General features: G+C 36.5%; 2 protein-coding genes and 1 long non-coding RNA gene across 4 annotated transcripts; 2 read left to right on the top strand and 1 right to left on the bottom strand.

Moving 5' to 3' along the window:
- Positions 1–124: 124 nt before the first annotated feature.
- On the bottom strand, positions 125–18139 carry LOC131797179 (QRFP-like peptide receptor). Of its 2 annotated transcripts, XM_059114803.2 has the most exons (3): positions 17989–18139; positions 11709–11783; positions 125–1613 (listed from the first exon to the last, which is right to left on the bottom strand). In XM_059114803.2, exon 3 carries the CDS (start codon positions 1471–1473, stop codon positions 412–414), a length of 1062 nt encoding a protein of 353 aa, XP_058970786.1. In that variant the 5' UTR covers positions 1474–1613; positions 11709–11783; positions 17989–18139; the 3' UTR covers positions 125–411. The 2 variants fall into 2 exon arrangements, with proteins under 2 accessions (XP_058970786.1, XP_058970787.1); XM_059114804.2 differs by lacking the exon at positions 11709–11783 and having other exon boundaries at positions 17989–18128.
- LOC131797217 (neuropeptide FF receptor 2-like) lies at positions 5275–6564 on the top strand. Its single transcript, XM_059114842.2, has one exon. The coding sequence runs from the start codon at positions 5408–5410 to the stop codon at positions 6536–6538; it is 1131 nt and encodes a 376-aa protein (XP_058970825.2). The 5' UTR covers positions 5275–5407; the 3' UTR covers positions 6539–6564.
- On the top strand, positions 15432–16884 carry LOC136278188 (uncharacterized). Its single transcript, XR_010716237.1, has 2 exons — positions 15432–15667; positions 16641–16884. It is a non-coding gene; the product is annotated as an uncharacterized lncRNA (long non-coding RNA).
- Positions 18140–19361: the final 1222 nt, after the last annotated feature.

Here is a 19361-nt window from a genome sequence, read left to right as displayed (position 1 = left end):
GAAAAATTCTACTTTTTTTTTTACTGGGATTTTGCATCTTTACTTTTTAAAGCCAATAGCACAGAAAAGAAATGATGCTTTCATGATCACATTCTGTCACAGAAAACTCAATATTTCGATCTTTTAGGTTGAAAAACCTCCCTCTGCATATACTCATCATCTGAATTCAGTAAATTTACAATACACTTACATGTATCAACTACTTTTTTCGAAAGAAAAAGATCCTATTTTCTTTTTAAAAGCCGCTAAAGCCTTAACTGGGGGCAAAGCATATTTATAAACCATGGATAAAGGTAATTGCTTTCTTTTCGTCATTTTTACCTTTCTATAATGATCTATGTTGGCATTCTGTTACTGGAAAAATGCTCCATAACGTGCTTATGATTTAAGTTTAGTTGCTGAAAGAAGGGTTTAATATTTCTTCTGCCTTTGCGAAGCTGTTAGGCTTATATCATCCGTTTTACGGTGAGAGGAACGCTGATTTCTTCGAACAGAATCACGATTATTTTGCCCTAGAAAGGCTTTTTTCAAGCCTTGACGAAAATTTTGATTGAAAATAAAATACAGGAAGGGACTTATGCAGCCATTTGAATAAGCGATAAAAATAACCCAAAAAAATAATAAGCGTTCATAGCAAGGAGCATTGTTGGGACCCCAGTGAAAGATAAGGATGTAAACTGATACGTTGACAGGCAGCCAGCAACAGATGAAGACGACTACAACTACCACAACCATCTTTAAAACGCTGCGGTTACGTCTAGCGACCCTTTTCTTGTCTTTGAGAGACTGGTTGCCTGGGAACTTTTGCCGTCGTAGTGTGTTGATAATTATACTGTATACAATTATCAAAATGGCCGCAGGAAAGAAGAATAATATGGTTGATAGAAATAAAAAGTAGAACTTAGACGCTTTAGCATGATCAGTGAGTGGATACCAATTGTACCTGCAAAACTTATCGTCGACGAGTTTGTAAGCGTAAAAGTAGGGTAGGTGGAGCAATGCTCCCAAACACCAAGTTGCTGCTAAGGAAAGCCTTCGAACTCGTTTTCCACTCATGAGACCGGCTTTCATTGGGAACACCACGCCATAAAATCGGTCAACAGCGATGGCTACCAAGCTGAGAATGGATACGGCTGTCGACACATCTTGAATGAAGTGGTCGATCTTGCAGAGCATTGAGCCCACCATCCCGCCGATGAGCCATCTGTCAGGCATATCTAGCTGTAATATGAGGCGAGGAATCACAAAAATGGCGAAAAGGATATCAGATGCTGACATGTTTACTATGAAGTAATTTATGGTCGATCGCATGTTGCGGTTCTTGAAAATGACAAAAATAACAACGGAGTTTCCGCACAGAGAACCGAATGCAATGAAACAATAGGCAAATGTTTTCCATGTTATGTCAGTTGACGAGTGTTCAGGTAAACCACAAGCATTCGACACGTTACTCGTGGTGTCATTGGCAGACATCTTTGGTTACAAATAGCCTCTTATTCTGGAGATTTTCGAAGAGGAATATCAGAAGTTCTTGACAGAGAGGAACAGAAGCCTCACCAATCCCAAAGCTGCTAATAATACTAACAGCGATTCCTCTTAAATGCTTGGGTTTTCTGCCAAAGATAAAAATAGCACTTTTCATTAGCTCACTGAAAGTAATTAAAATTCGCAATCTGTAGTTATTCATCATCCGAAGCAATCAGCCGACACAAATGTACTAACGTCGTGAAAAGCCATACATTCGCTGTGCGATCCCCGTAAACAGAGTGAATTGGTTTTTTTTTCAAGACTGGCCAAAGTTTGGTTTCGTTCACTTGGGAGCCAATAAAGGAACTGGTGAAATTAACATCAAATAAACGTGTTGAACAATAATTTGTTAAACTGTGCATAACTCAGAGGATCAAAACTTGACATCTATGCTGAGTAACTCAAATAGAAAATTCGGAAACTTTGAGCAATAAACAAACTTGAAAAGACTGAATGACACTTTGTGACCTAATTGATGCGCTCACAAAATTTCGAGGAATGCTAAGAGGTTTTTCTTTTACAGTAATTCAATGTTATCTCAAATGTGAACGATTGATCTTCCTTTCTGCCAAAAACTGTTTCCTCCTATCCGGAACTTTCGCTATGTAATTGATTTAAACAATTAATTTCACAGCAATAAAGGAACTATTGTTGCATTAGTAAAATAAACGAAACACTGAAAATAACCGGCTATTTCGAAAAAGCAATTCTACAGCATTTAAGGTCACAGAGATGCCTTGAGAGCATTACTTCCATATTTCATATCTTCCCTGACTGTCCGTCAGTACCATATCGCTTTTAGTCAATACTGATGCTACAACGTTGGAAGTTGTTCGAGGACAGCTTATTACAATCGTCAAATTAAAAATGTCTTTCGCGAGTGCGATGGTTATTGATGATAAGTCTTACTTGTAGAAACTTTGCAAGAATTCGTCACTCTTCTTGACGTTCACAAACCGTCGTTTGCTTGAGGAAAAGTTCTATTCAAGTGAAAATTGGCGTTTTAAAAAGTTAGATAGAGAATGCTATCGATACCTCATTCAAAGGGAGGGCAGACACATCAAAGCTTTAATTTGTAGCGTCTCACTATTGTGTTTATTGACATATTTTCCTGTCCAAACAGTGCAGTTATCGATAAATTTCAATAAAATGTGTTAAGCGACTACAAATAAGGGTCAACATGGAGATTTGAAAGCGCATAGCTGTTCCATTTTTACGATTTTGAATAATTTTTGGAAACAAAGGTTTTGTTTTATGTAATAGAAACATTACATCTATCTCTTGATAGCCATTTCTCCTTGATCTTGGACTATGAGAAATTAAAATCGTCACGTTTTAACAACAAAAACCAAAACAAAGAAAAACGAAGGAAACAAAATAGTAAAGGAGAAAGTTTCCATAGTAACTGTGGTATTGCGTCGCTGAAGAAACAACAATATAACAATGGACATCGAAAATACTTTTTTTAAAGCGTACCTTTTGAACGTCAGCCCTCCGTCAGAGTGAAGGGAAACAAGATCAAAGATGGCTCAAAAGCTCCTAATAGTGTACGGTCGTTGTAAGAAAAGCGCCATTTAACAAGAAGTCCGAATACGTAAGTTTACCTTACGTCCAGATCCACTTTTGAATTTTCTAAGAATGCTGATGCTTTTTAATGATAAAAATAATTACTTTTATGTCATCGAACAAAGACAATGTTTTTTGCGTACCGATGCTATGTTGATTGTTGGTCAAAATAAATAATTGCGTTTGGATGCAAGCCTCGTTACTCTTTTTGCTGTCATTTTCACTTTTCGTATAAAGGCGTTAAAAATTTTTTTATAGAGGTTTAATTGCATATCAGTTAAGTGAAGATTTTAAATTACAAGTTTTTGGGATCAATTTTTTTCTTATCTTAAGCACACCAAAACTAGGTAAACACAGATAAGAGATGAGAGAATCTCATGCGAGAAAGCACCTGGGGCCCAAAATATCGCTTTTACTTCGTTACCTTCGGATTCATTACTCAAATCGTCTCTTGGGATATCGAAAAGCATTTGAATTCTAAGGATAACTCCAACACTGACTTATTGCCATAAAGCAACGCAGATCTAGAATTGATAATCTTGTAAGTGTAGATGAGCAAATAAAAACAAAATAACGGCAGATAAATACGTGACGGAATAGAAAATCAAGAACGAATTTTCCTTACCTTTTTTTGCTAAACGAACGATGGAAAGGTCTTTGTATTTTATGAAAAGTGAATCAGTTTCGAAATAAACTGCCCAATCTGCTTGGACTCTATAACATTTCAGCAGTACGGGTAGTGGTGCACAAAATGGCAAATTAGCATTGGCTAATGGGTGAATTTCTTTGGAAAATCACTCGAAAACCAATACCGTTCCCGTGCATTTCAGAATGAAAACTATGAAAAATTAACTCTTTAACTAAAATAACTTGGCACTTATCATTGTTTCACGTCACCATTCGCCCCAATTCCTTTCCTTAAAGTGAGTGGAGTAGAAAGTAAAAAAATAAGGTTTCAAATAAACTATAAAAGCAGCCGCGATATATGTATCATTATTCAAAGCCTTCAATATTTTTTTCGATAACCCTGGAAATAATAAGAAATGATAAAAGAAAGAAACATCGAATTTTCCCAAGATATAGTCTCTTAAAATTTTGAGTAGAATTTCTTTGTCGTCGCAAAATAAGGTCAGATTCGTATTGGGGTGGTTAGGTAATTTCCTAGAGACTGTCATTACTTTTCTTGTTTGACTTTGTTGGTATCCTGTTGACATCTGATTCGTAGCACTGTTTTCATCCTTTCTGTATCCGAGTAATGTAAAATTATGAAATTATTACTGTTACGAGTAGTTGTCTTTTGTTGTATGATTTAGTTGGTCAGTGTTCACAGCCCTTTGTAATTCAGCTTATGTAAAAAACGCGAAATGAGTCTTGTTACAAGTAGCACTCGTTTGTTCTATGATTTTTGGTTAGTATGCTCTTATCGCGTCTTCGATTCGTGGCTTGCTCAGCTACTTTTCAAATAACACTGTCGAAACATTACCTTTTCATATGAGTTTGTTAGTTGACTTTGATCGACAACTCAACTCGACCCATAAAAAGGAACACTTTTCCTAAATTCTGAGTACGAGTAAAACATTTTGTTTCACTTTCATTGATTGAACCTTCATATAATACTTGAGTTATGGTAATCCTCGAGTTAGAGATCCTATCACATCCTTTTTTTTTTTTCGTTTTAAAGTGAGTAGAATCAAACGACTTCCCACCCGTCTAATGATGCGTTTTATACCGTTATAAATCATAATCAAGACTTTTTCATTTGTAACTGGGATGAATGAAATAAAGTTAAAACGCATTTTGGACTTTGTTCTGATTCATGGAAGACATAATGCATTGCATCTGGTAATTTCTTGAATTATAGAAATAAAAAGAACTTTAAATTGCAGAAAATAAATTATGTTTATTGAGTCACACTTATCTGTCATCTGTATTTACCCATATTTCCTCATTTAAATTTGTAAGGCACTATTGTTTGCTTATAGATATTGATCTTCTTTTAAAATGAAATTCACATTTAAAAAAGTGTTGCTTTCAACCTGTTAATATTAAGATCTATTGTAGCAGTGGCAAAAAGTGGCAGAAGTTTTCCCCTATCCGAGAGCAAGATTTCTCCAATTTCCTTCCAAACTTAAATAATCAAGGCAACCAGATAAAAAAAGTGTTCGGCGATTAGTAGAAAAACTAATTGCTATTTGATCAAACATTTTCACCGCTCAATATAAATTCAGCAGGATTCGACCACCCGGGAAATTGTCGATCAGCAACGTGTTTTGTGAAGTAAGACGCTCGTGCACGGTGTTTGTAACGAACCAAGATGGATATCGATCAAAATATTTCGTCCCCTTTTAATTCATCTAACGAGAAATGCGACTCGGACTCTTTTCATTTGGATAACGAGGCTAAGCTTGGCCAAAGTTTGGCATATGCTGCTATACTCGTTTTCAGCTTCGTTGGAAACTCTCTCATCGCGATAGTTTGTTACAGGGAGAAGAACTTGCGCACTACAGTAGACTTCTTTATTCTCAACATGGCGTGCTCCGACATTCTGTTTGCCATAACAGTCGTACCTCGCAGGATAACAGAGACACTCTCCGCCCCGTTTGAATGGCATATCAATGGATTCCTTGGAGAAGTACTTTGCAGGATGACACACACCGTCCAAGACGTGTCCACTGCTGTTTCCATTGAAAGTTTAGTCGTAATAGCTTTTGATAGATTTCGATCGATCATGTTCCCTTTGAGAACCAACATTGTCACGCCTTCGATAAGGAAGATCTTCATTGTCCTTACTTGGGTTGTGGGATTTGGATTCCACGCACCTTACATATATGCCTGGCGCCTATCCTCTCATGAAAATAAGACGTTTTGTATCTACAGCTGGGGACCGTTTTATGAACAGGATAATGCTAGCAAGGAATATTTCCTTGTGTTGTCTTTTTTTTTATTCATTCTCCCTATGGTAACGATGATTATTCTATATTCTCTCGTCATTTCTAAATTACGACAGCGCAAAGTGCAGGTAATTAATCATTCAAGCATCCAGAAGAACTCTTGGAACAGGCGCACTAGGAATGTTCTCAGAACTGTCATTGCTGTTGTTGTTGTTTTCGCTTTGTCCTGGCTTCCATTCAATATTTCCATCTACCTGATTCTCTTCTACTGGGATCTTAACCCGTCATGTGTTGCAAGAACCATGGTTAGGTTCATCGTCATCTTCGCTCACGCGAATAACGCCATCAACCCGTACGTCATCTTTGGTTTTAGCACAAATTATCGAAGTGGATTGAAGGCCTTATTTTGCTCTTTGAAGATGAGAACTCGAGTAAAACGAACAAAGGCAGTTGCCATGTTCGATTTGAACAAAATATCGGAAATTAATCTGGGCCGCCCCGATGGAAATCCACCTGAAACTAATCTCCATTATGAGTACATGGATAAGCTTTAAGCCGGACCGTTTTTGAAATCATTCTTGTTTTAAATTTAATCAGCATAAAATTAAATCTATACATAAATTTTTGTTAAACTGAGGATAATGGTACGAGCGAATGCTATCCGTAGCCTCACTTTCAAAGTTGATTGTACAGCGCTACAAGATGTACCATCCGGACACTTATTTTTGCAGTAAATAAGAGGTCAATATTCACAGAACTAATGAAAAACAATCAGGAGTTAAAATTCTCATTTTGATTTTCGCTGGCATCATTGCTCTCTCTCTCTCTCTCTCTCTCTCTCTCTCTCTCTCTCTCGACATCGTGCATTCTGCGCGATGTCGATTTCGATAGTCTTTTAAGTCCTTTAAAACTCCTAAACGGTTGAACTTTTAAGAAGTTGACACATACATTCGATTTCATAAGACACAATAAAGCCACAATTTTCATTATATATACCCTTACTGCAAAGAAATATGTCAAAATGAACAAGACCCTGCAACGAAAGTTCTTGGCTACGCATCTTGGATTGAGTTTGAATTCCCGAATTTGTATAGTAGCGTCAGTTAATTTTAAAGCTCGCTGACTGAACCCAATTTATTTCCGCAATCAAGGGATGATAATTTTAATCATCCTATTTTTTACAGGTTGGAAAAGAGAACAGCACTACTGCGTCACATTGACATTGGCAAAACTAAAGGAGGATCGAGTTGATTTAACTTTGATCGAGCCCCTTTAACGATTAATTCAGTTTTAATATGTATTAGCCTACTGTTCCACCTATGATACGGAAGATATTTATTGTGTAGAAGTTTGTCATAGTTCACCGACAGTGAATGACTTGGAATACCAATAAGAAACAACGCTCCACTGAGAAAAAAAAACTTATGAGGCCCTAGTATATTTATTCAAGAATGGAAATAGAAATTCATGAAACAGTTCGGTCTGGTCTGGCACAGTTTCACATATAAAATTTCATAAAGAACTGCCTAAGGTATGAACGAAATCATGAATCAAGAATCTTATCGAAGACGACGGAATGTAATGTGAATTACCACATATTACAACGATACATTGATGTAGAAATGGTTGTATAAATAAATGACGCATCTTATTGCCTTAATTATTTCATTCAAAAAATAATATCATTTTATCGCTAAAAATTATTGCACGTTGAAACGTAGTAACATATCAAAATGGGTATCTAAATGATGGCAAAAATAGAAAGTGGACATTACTGTTTAATAATGTATATCGGTATAATTGGACAAAATTATAAACATCCTCTCTATTATTCATCGGATTCATTTATAGTTTCTATTTATAGTCTTACAGTGTATTTACGAGGATGTGAAGACTGAATATGACTAAAAACCTTCTTGAAGGAAAAAATCATAATGTTCCCTCGATGAAATAAATTGTGTACAATTATCTTATCATGGACTTACTTTTAATAGTTTGGATCATCTCAAAAAGAGTCTACCCTGTCATAATTTGAATATGATAAATATCTCAATATGGAAAAATAAAAGCTGCTAGGAGAAGAAAGGTCCCCAGACACATATTTCAATAGAAGCTCTATGACCGGCAACCTTGCCGTGAGCGAGAGTCCCAGCAATGGAAAGAAAACAAATTAACTTTTTATCTATTTTTCTTTTACCTAAATCTGGCAGAATCAATTCGACGGAAATTTAGACAAAACCTCCTACTCAGAGCAAATACAAATATTTGCACTTCAGGGCTCAAGCAGATTATGCAGAATTGAAGGCTCCTTTTGCCGTTCGCTGTTCGAGTTCGCTGTCAAAGTCACGGAATGAAACCTTGGTTTCCCTCACGCCAAATTCCAAGTCGAGCTTCTCTCTCTGCATTTACGTAAAATAATCATAACAGAATCATACATACCATTCCCCAAACGTTATTTGTAGTAAATTCTGGGGGAAATATGTTCGAAAAAACGGAAGCTGTTTCTCGCAAACAGTTGACCTTACTAGAATGTAACTGAATTCTTAAAATCATCGTGGTATTGTTATCTATTGTAAATAAACGGATATTTCAAAGGTCTTACATAAGTCGTTTTGTGATGCAAAGTAGACCTGAGAAGAATGTACTTATGTACTAAAAGACTCACCTTAGTTCCTTCGAATATTTAAAACGAACAAAATTTTCTTTCTTTGGAGACCCTTACACACACAACTCTTTTAAGCGTGTGCGCGTAGATTAACCACAAAGTCATATTTACCCTATCGCGCTTAAAGAAAGCGGTTTGTTGAAAAACATTCGTGCATTTGATTAAAAGCTATTGGAAACAACTCACCGTGCTTTTGTTCTTTTGAATGGGCCGACGGTGTGCAAAATTGAGTTAATTTTTTCGATTAAATTGCCTGCGAACTATCCGTTCTTGGATTAGATATTTATGGCAGAACAATCGACCACTTAACAGGATTAAGTTCTTTGCTCGAATTAATACGGACATCAATAATATAAAATCAGGCGAAAAAACTCCGCATTCACTTAGTACACTTACTGAGTAGTAATTCTAGTCTAGTGGCAAATATCGATCCTTAAAGTAGAAGTGTGCTAGCATCTTTTTTCTTCTACACCTACTCTTTTTTATGTGCGGCAAAATCTATAAACAAGTCAACGATATTTTAATTGCACCGTTCTGCAAAACACACCATTTTAATATTCGTTTACCTCCCCTGTAATATGGAAATGGGGAAAACCACAAATCAATAATGTCACTTTTGATTTTGCAGTTCTGCAACCGAGAACCTCGTTTGCTTGTCATATCGGCTTTTATTAGCATACTAAGCAAAGGGAAGAAGGGTATTGCGTAGTGAAAATTGTAACTTTCTACTCTCCAGTATTTTCCACCAAGTTTTGTCGTTTAAAAACCATAGACGAAGGAGAACTGTATCGGAAAAACAAACATCACTAATGCAGTTGAGCGGCCTCGAGGCGGGCACCCGTTTGAAGACATGAAGCCTTTAAACCGGCTTTTTTAAAAAAGGATGAACAACAGTGGTCTACTGGACCCCCCACCCACCCCCCCGAGGAAATTTTTTATTTCACTATATTGTCCAAGGGTTGAATTGAAACCTATCAACTTTTACTCTACAGTGAATGACACAAATTGTTTACAATTTTGACCGCTTAAGGGGGGCCGAGAATAGCAGCAATATTTAAAGATTGTCACTAAAGATTAGACAGTGCCTGTAAGAATTACAAAGTGTTTAAAATACTCGCGACAAACGTAATATCCGGGTGTGAATATGTTCCAAATATACTAAAATGACCAGAACACTCAAGTCTCTCAGCTCTCGTACCTCGTAAATCCGCTAAGGGGCTCAGGGAACGGTAATTGCTTTAACTGAAATTGCTATCGTAAGTTAAGACACAATAGCCGTCTTTTAAAGTGACGTCCCTAAAAGCTAATCTTATCAAACTTTACCATGTAAAAAGAACCCTGTTATGTTCCTGTTCCACGCTAGATATGATATTAAAGTTTCCTTGTGGGGTTGCCAAAAAAGTTCCCTACACGATGTGATAAGAAAGACGCAAACCATGAAGGTGATCTCATACTTAAAGATAAAAAGACGAAAAATTAATCAATTCATCCATTGTCAACCTGGTGTCCCTCTAAGAGCGAACATTGAGTAAATGAAATCGATTTATCATGGCAATGTTTACTACCAGCTCTTGCTTTAAGTCCTCGATTTCCATCCAAGTTCTCAAAAACAAGACATGCGAGGCAGATATTGATACCAGGAAGCTAAAAGGAGGTGAGAGCCACTGGCAATCTTCGCCCATGGTCAATGTTAGCAAATTGTATCAGTTTCCTTTGAACCAATTTTCTCTGGATACATTTCACCGACAGGTTGTCAAATTGAGGCACGCGTCAAAACACATTTTTTCCCTCTAGAAGTGAAGTGCTAATGTTATTTCCACTTTGTGTCGAGAAACCTCTTCCGTGATCGATATAATTACCGATTATTAAAGCAGTGTAGTTTGTTTACATCATGTGGTTATCTAACATTGTGCAAGTAATGAGAGTTATGCCTGTATCTTGCTGATTAAAAAATTATCGAAATATCAGGTTAAAGAACTCAACATCAACCTTTCCATGCTGACTAATGCCCTCTCTCTGAAGGTCGACATATCAGTATTAATATGCAAAAGAGAAATTGGAGGAGAAATAAAATATATATAGCCTCAAGCTCAGTGTTCAAAACAATCCCTTTTCAAATTATGCACGAGTCACCTCGAAGAAGTTAAACTCTAAGTCACTTAATGACGCGTCTGTGTAATACAGATAATTCGAGAGTTCACTGGTAGATTTAAGATATGACCTTTACGCTTTTGTTATCATTCAGCAAGACCCTCTGAGGGTGAATTTTTCTGACCTCGCTTGAGACGGTAAATACCTTTCAATCATGCTTAATGGTATAAAAATTAAAAAAAGGGGATAGCGCAGAGTTACTCTTTGCTGTTGATGTTACAAACAGACTGCCTTGCTGTTGAAACAATCGATTCCATATAACATGATTTGTAAGCTGTTGACAGATCGTGGATTGCAAGGCACTTAAAACGAAATTACATGACAGATGCCGGGAAACCAATTTACCCCTCAAAACAACTTGAGACTTCAATTATGGAATGTTTTTATATGCGAAAAGTCCTTAAGAAAAGCACTTTTTTCAGACTGCTCGGATTCCAAATAAAACTAAATGTAAAAGATCTTACAACTAAACAAACAACAGTAAGCTGCCTTGCTCAACACTGATAGTGCATGTTAAAATAGCGGCAAAAAAATATATCACTTAAACAATGGATCTTCAACTCGGAAAAACCTTTTTTTACCTCAAAGGCTTCTCTATCAGTCTTTGAAGTTTCAACTAGATGACACAAACAATCTCAAATCAAAGTTGTTTTCTCACATTCGTTTTTCTAAGCCACGCCATTTGAATTAATATGCTGTTTGTCGGAAAATCTTCCCGATAATAATTGTTATAGTCGCTTTTCCTTTAACTACTATAAAAGCGTCTCCTTAGCGGTTTCTTCACATCTCAGTAGGTATAACAATGACTACGATTCCAGAGTCGAGTTCAAGTATCACCCTCTTTCGCGAACAGTCTATCATAAAACAGTAACAGCTGTGAACAGTCAATTTACCCCCTAAGCACTTACCAGCACAAAGCCACCAAATTGAAGCCAACCATGCATATATCATGTCCACTGCTCTCACTTGTGCCGGAAAAGCAGCTGACAAAAAGAAATAATTGTATCAGCCATACAGATCTGAGGCTTTACGAATAGCTTAATTGGTTTACATCCTCTCCCCATGTTAACTCTCATTTACATCATATTAAGGTTGTAATAGTTTTCACCAAATGTGACATTTGATCAAGACCCGTTTTGATCTTTCTAACCTGTAATTCGCTGCATTAACGAATTAATTCTTTTGCTGCATCGATGAGCCTAACAATCATGCCCCTGCCCATCAACCTGGTTCATTCACCCTTTAATCGTTACCTTGCATTTTGTTGTTCCTCGTGCAAAGGTGTATTTGCTGTTGACGTCATTGGACTAATATGATTGGATAGTAACTTATCTCGTTAATTTATCTGTTTCCCCAGTGTCAACTGCTGCTCCTGAATTAGTTTTGGTAGCTATGATACTAGAGAAGCTTTCGTGAAAAATCTTTCCTCTGATCCTACAAATGCCCCGTGTGGAAATATTTCCAGTTAACAAAAAATCTGCCAACTAATCTTAAATTGTATTTCATCAGTTCATTTTTACTTGTGGTAAAAGCTGCTCCGCTTTCAAAAACCAAAGTTTTCTGACTTAAGGCATCGCGAGTCATTCTGAGTGTAAGTCATTGAATTGAAAACACTTGGTTATCCTTAGCCGAGAAACACGAGACTATTAATTTAGAGGCTAACCAGGTAATTAAGTATTATCAACTGACTTGATAATCCTCCCACCGACGCAGCACCACAGTTTCTTTAGAAACTTACTTCCTTAATTCAGAGGCTAGATGAGCTGGTCTGAAATGAAGATGCCCTGCTTAGAGTTCGAGAAAAAACACAGCGGCTTAGTTCCGCTGATTTCGATCTGGCGGAAGCTTTGGAAAGATTAGTGCACATGTACAATTATGAACCTCCTATTGCCTCAGCGGCAGACCGCATGACTTTATGAGACCACTCAACTGGAAACTCGCACGCAAGTGCACTGTACTTGCCACTGCTGAAAGGCCAGGTCCAAAATTCGACTCTAGAATTGAATTGCCTTTTTTATGGAACTTTTACTAAAAAGCAAACGTAAAATTTTCGGTCTGTCAAATTTTACACCCCGATTGCCTGCAAATGTTTTCTTGAGAGGTGGGCTTCCTTAGAAAGTTGACAACAGGTTTCATGAAGGCAAGATGGAGTTGAGGTAACTGTCAATCTTTTGCGGTAAGAGCGTAGCATTTGCTTTTGGGAAACAACGAAGACTAAAAATTTACCTCTGGAAATTTCATTGCCGAATAGTGCGAACTTATCAGCTCGGAAGACTTATCTTGATACACCACAAAATTGTTTCACTAAGGAGGAGGTGCTGATCAGATCTTTGGATAGGTGAAGAGATAAAAGGAAAAGCTTGAGTAAAACTTTGCTTCCAGTGATGAAATACATGGATTAAAAAATGCATCCAAACGATAATCAAGGTTAACGAGGCTCCCGGTGGGAGGATTTGTTTCCGTAACACGTGTAAAGGTGCATCATGAAACTCAGGGTATAATTGGAACGATTAGTCAGTACGCGTCGATGTAGGTTAAAAAAAAAAAAAAAATTGGCTACGATGGATGTGGAAGAAATAAACCAACATGCTTTAAAGTAACCAATAGAATATCAACTGTTGATATTCTCTTGGTGTAACGGTATTACAGCAATCGATAGAAAATATCTCTAGACTGATTTGATACGTATGATTCACTTCAGAACCGCTTGAAAAATTCATAATTATCATCACCTGCATAACATAGATATCTGAAGACAAGATAAGATTATGATGTTAACCTAACTGATTTGTCAATCAACCTTATTTCGTGATCCATAACTCAGCTGCTTCTAAATCTTGATTAATCTTTTACACCCCATTTACATACAATTTGCCAGGATTGGTCGTGTCGTCATAAAATTGTCGATCATTCTTCGTATTAATTCGCCGAAATTAGTGTCCGCATGAATGCAGATAGTTTGGGGGTGATTATTAGCGAGCCAGATTCAGAAAGTTTCGGGAAATCGGCAATGATTTCTAATTGTCATGTGTTTTAGTGCTGAATTGTGAGCGGTAGAGCAAAATGCAGGCTGTGATATACGACCTTGTATGCCAATCATGGCATGCCCTGTCAGAGAAAATCATGAAATGATGTGTCAGTGGGACTCTTCGAGCATTCAATTCGCTTTAAAGTTCCCTTTGAGATAAGCAGGTGTGAAACTATCCATAAATCAGGTCTGGAATCCAAGGATGATTTATCCAAGGATAAAATAAATAATTCGCCTTCACCTATGAGAAGAGGTTTTGTCGTCGGCTCTGAGTACAAATTGGAAACGTTTTGGTTGAGAAGCCAATTGAAACGGAATATTGTCTCTATCAAATGGCAGAATAACTGGACTGAGAAAAAAAATAACCCCGGGTAACTCACGATTACCTGTCGGGATAGAATTCGCAAGGATTTCCAAAGAAGCGATGGAGTTGCAATGATTTAAATAAGGAAAATCATGACACAAGTTGCACAAATTTACTTTTCCATCTTCATCTGCAACTCTTAAATGGTAGTAGTGGTAGCTGGTTTTCGGTAAGCCAGAATACAAAAGAAACGTTTGAGGTTCCATCCTTAGTAGTTCAAAATTGCCCCTAACACATGAAACGTGTGTTCTTTCCAAGCACAACGGTGGTTTTGATTATGGCGCACATTCATTTTTGTTTCAGATTGCCTGAGGTCTATTTTCCGCAGAGGTCAAATTCATTTCCTCTTCAAATAATGAAAACATGAAACTGACACCCACTCATTCATGCTTAAATAAATCTGCTTACTTTCGCATAGCTTTCAAACTGTAACGTGAAAGCAAATAAAAGGTCATATTTTCCATTAAGTAGCCAACCATGCACCAACAGTAATGAAATTTCAAGCAAACGGAACACTTTTTTCGCGTTGACAAATAAAAACAATTTTTGTAACAGATGAAATAACACGATTGAGCAGGTGAGGAAACACAGAATGTAAAAATACCGACTCTCGCGTCTTTTAATTATACAAATTATTTACATTGAATTTAACTGTCAGGATGCGTAATTTCCTGTTTTTTTCAGACAAATGATATTACAGTACGTTCTAGGTTTGACAGGGCAGATAAATTAAGTCCTTGTGAAACTTTAATACACTGCGGCACTTTAGACGTTCGCCGCATGAAACTGAGGTATTTCCATCCAAAGGCAGATCTAGATAACTAAGGCCAGTTAAACTTAAAATACACTTTCATAACGCTAATGTTTTTTGGAGCTCGCTTAATTTGTTGTTCAAATAACCAACACGGACACCTGCTTAACCTAAGCCATTTAAAACAAACAATAATGAATCTTCTTTAGCAGGTAAAACATCTGTAGAAACTAATTGCGTCAAACTGATAAATGAAATAATCTTGGTCTTAGACATCATAAAATAATTTTCTATAATACAGAATGCAAAACCGGAAAGAATCGATAAGGATGAACTCTTGGTTAAACTGTCCTCGTCAGTTTCGAAAGAGTTTTATTAGTCAAAAGGATTAGCAAACTTCATAAAACCAATAAATCCTTAAGCAAACAAAACAAATAGCCAGTTTATGTCACGTCTCAGTAAAGATATCCCCTTGCGTAAGTGACAACTAAAACCAATTTCCCGTCGAGTGGAAAACCACCCATTCTAAAAAAGAGTTCCTACTGTTGAAAGAGAAATAATAAAGTCTGCTACGAGAATGGAAATCAAGATCTTTCCAGTGCTCTTGTGTGCCTTGATTATTCTTTGGACAACTACAGAAGTTAACGGATACACCGCTCCGTGGACTCATGGGAGCGGTGGCGAGAACACGGGTAGGAGGAAGAAAACTGAAATTTGGGCGAAAGTAAGTTCTATGTAACCTGTCTCAAAATAGCTTCGCTATCTTTGCAAATTAAATGTAACCTGTTTTGGCCTCTTGGAAAAAGTCCCCTTAGCTTTGCAATTAGGTAACTTAAAACAGCAGTCGGCATATCTCCCTCAACATGTAAAAGCCAGCGTTTTATCCGCTATATTTTAGTTACTTGCTCGTTAAATGTAGAAGTGAACGCAGATCTAGCACAGTTTTCCATTGTTCTGACTTCATTTTTCGGCAATGCAAGGATTGCCCTCACTATTTTACAGCACATCGGCAAAGCTTTTTAAACAAAAGAATAATATTACTCTTGAATAACTCTGAATTTTAAGACAAAAAATGTGCGAGAAAATCATTCGCGACTCAGCGCTCGTTATGGCAATTGATGGCAAAGGCTGAGACAGGTTGAGGCATGTTAACAAGAGAAGTAAAAAAGTGTCAAAAGGCATCTTACATTGAGAAAAAAATCTACCATTGTTCAACTAGAGCTTATCAGTAGCTCCAGAAATGACTTAAGAACGGGTGGGCTCCCTAGTTCCTATTATTTGTAGACATTCTTTATTGAGGTAGCTCGGCTTGGCAATGACATTGGAAATAGAAATCACTTATTTGATTAATTCATATTTCGGTCATCTGGCAAAAAAGATGCTTTGGTTTACCATTGCATTAATTTCCTTAAGACCATGCAAGATTCCAAACTTTCATAATTTTCAATCCGTCCCCTGAAACTCAAGTATTTATCAAATTATGCAATTAATTTTTATAAGTTTATAAAAATTAAACGTAACTGTTTATTAATTCATTGTATTGTTCTGTACCCGTACTGACATTATTCTTTGTTTCCACATGAATCTGTATGCATTTATTGCAAAATATCGAAAATGAAGAGATCGGGTCTTAGGAAATTTCCGGTGCTCTTTTCTTTGAAAAAGATAAATTTTATTTTACTTTAACTATTTTCTAGAGCAAGATTGCAAGAGCACCAGGGACTAAAACCGACTTGTGTTTGACTGCAAAGATGCTTGGCTGTTACAAGGAATTCAGAAGAAGTTCAGAAAATGTAGAGAAATGATGTAACCCAACAATTACTTCATTGGAATTAGAGAGGCAAAAATCGGCTAGAGGATCGTATTTATTCGAAAAGACGCGCAAGCAATATGTCATTTACATGAAGAAGTTTAAATAAAATCTGACACGTGGAAATTTAAGCCTGCCATTTTGTAAATCTGTAGGGTACATCATATTATAACATCTGCAAAATCGTTTAATGATAATTATAAATTCAAATACCTTTTATTTCAACCCAAACGCTAAGGGGAATATTTTATTCTTTAATTCATTTTGTTTTTAATCATGGTTTCATTGGAAATTTTACTTTGATTCAGACAGTGCTCGAGATTTTAAACGCACTTGATTTTCTCCAGAAGCAAAGATAATTTATCAATGTGGCAAAAGCAAAGCCAAAAGCGCCGGGTTTGCAAAAAGCAAAACTGGTGTTTGCAGACTTGAAGAGCACTTTTCCAAATTTTTGAGAAAGCAAAGGCCCGTTCGATATCACTGTTTGGTCTTTATTCATCTATAACTGAGGTGAAATAAAGGTAAGAGAAATAGATTTACATAACGGAAAGTATTAACAGTCAAACACTCCAGGTGGATTCCCTTGCCAAAAAGGCGTAGCTCCAAACAAATTACAACAGTAAAAAGGGGGAAAAAAAGGGAGAGAGAGAATAATAAATTAGCAAGCAAACGAACAAACACAGAAAATAAAAACAATAAAAAAAAGAAAAAATATTTTGATTAAAAGCAACGCTGAAGAAAATAATGGAGGACTTTACTTTGTCCTACAAATAAAACTATGTTTACCCAGAATTTAATTTTTTGGTCACGAACAGAATGCTAAAGTGTATCTCTGGCAAATAAGGATTAAGAACTGGCCTGGACAAAGCTGTTACTTATTCCATACGAATTAATGCAGGCTGTTTTCCGCGCTTTATAATTTGTCGTCAATACGTAAAACATAACAGCAGGAGAGAAGATGACAATTCTATAAAACCTCTGTACTTCATCTTTCTTTCGAGCAGTTCTAATGTGCCTTTAACGGTGTAGAAATTCAAAATCAACAAGAATAATATCGATAGACATATGTTGTTTAGTTTCTTCTATTGGAACTAAGGAAATTGCTAGTTTCAAAGCTGCTTCTACTCGAATGAACCGGTTTTAATTAAAACGTAGCACTTCTTAAATCGAAGAAGACATTAACGTATTTAATAAATTCAAGTTTACTTTCTATGATTAATATCCAAGTGACTTACCTTCTAAGCGATCATGAAGGAGAAAAGCAATTCTTAAGTCTTGCCCTACTGTTTTCTCCTCAGCTAGAAGCGAATTTTCGCCGCAGCAGAGTTGATAAAACAAACAAAAGACAGACTTATTATTTAAAGTAAGGTAATAAATGTCTCTTGACCCAACAGCTGTTGAACTGCAGCTGATTAACTTTCTTGACGTAATTACGAGCGTCACCGAAACGAAGCAAAATCCAAATCAGATAGTAAATGAACACCTCTGCGGTTACTATCTTCAGAAAACTTTAAAAAACTGCTCTTTCAACTTCCTCTATTAAGCAATTGACCGAGCATCACAAATGTAAACTCGGTTTTCGGATTTTATTTACTTACATCACCATTAGTTCAACTAAAAGTGTAGGTGTTGTGTCAGTGAAAATCAATCACACTTTCCCACGCAAGGGGCCATTTCACGTCACTTACTAATGACTGTGAAAGTCACTAACTGTCATGACAAAATGTTTTGCACCTTGGATTCGTGGCCAAATTTATTATTTCTTATGGCTGTTTCAGTTGTCATGTTGAGCGACCCCTAACAAATTTCAAACAACAGAGAAAACAAACGTGATATCAGCGATGAAATTGGGATCCTTCAAAATACTTCAGAACCAAATGACTTTTTATTATAACAGTTTTTTTCTATTCCACAGAGAGCACGATCAGAGAGCAATGTATAAATTTCACGTTGAAAATTGAATTTTGTTCCTGTTTACAATAACACCGAAAGTAAACCTTTGAGTTATCTTTCAGAAATATGTGGGTTAAACGGACGGTTCGATTGTGGTGTTTAGCGACAGTTACACTCATTTTTTTTTTAATTTCAAGCTTTCGCTGTTCTACGGCATCGCCAGGAAGTGCTTAGCGTCAGTAAAGTGGTAAATGGCTTTTTCCCGCATAAGGCAGTTCACTTGATCACTAATGAGTGTAAAACCGTGATACTAGATTGACACCAAAGATAATAACACGTTTTAAAGCAGTTCTGAAAAACGCAGTTTGAATTTGTTATATTGAGAGAAGTTGCTTAAATTTTTGTTTCTCGATTTTTTCCAATAACAACACAAATTCGTGATTACTTGAGGCCTATTCAAAATTCAATCTTTCAGTTTTCTTCAGCTGATTTTTATACGGTTAAAACTGGTTCAACTAAACATGTATTGATGGTGTTAATAGTCTCAAGTCGTTTTCTTGAATAATATATTATGCATAATATTGACATTTTGATCAAAGATTTACGGACTGAGGCTAGACAGTTTAAAAAATTTAGAAAAGCTTAGTTTTCCCCAGGTCATTCAAAATTGTTGATACGACAATCAAGATGCCATGCGGATAAAAATTGAAAAATA

Source organism: Pocillopora verrucosa, chromosome 14 (assembly GCF_036669915.1).
Source record: "Pocillopora verrucosa isolate sample1 chromosome 14, ASM3666991v2, whole genome shotgun sequence".
NCBI lineage: Eukaryota > Metazoa > Cnidaria > Anthozoa > Scleractinia > Pocilloporidae > Pocillopora > Pocillopora verrucosa.
The sequence above is the reverse complement of the archived record's forward strand: the minus strand, read 5'-3'. Positions and strand labels throughout refer to the sequence as shown.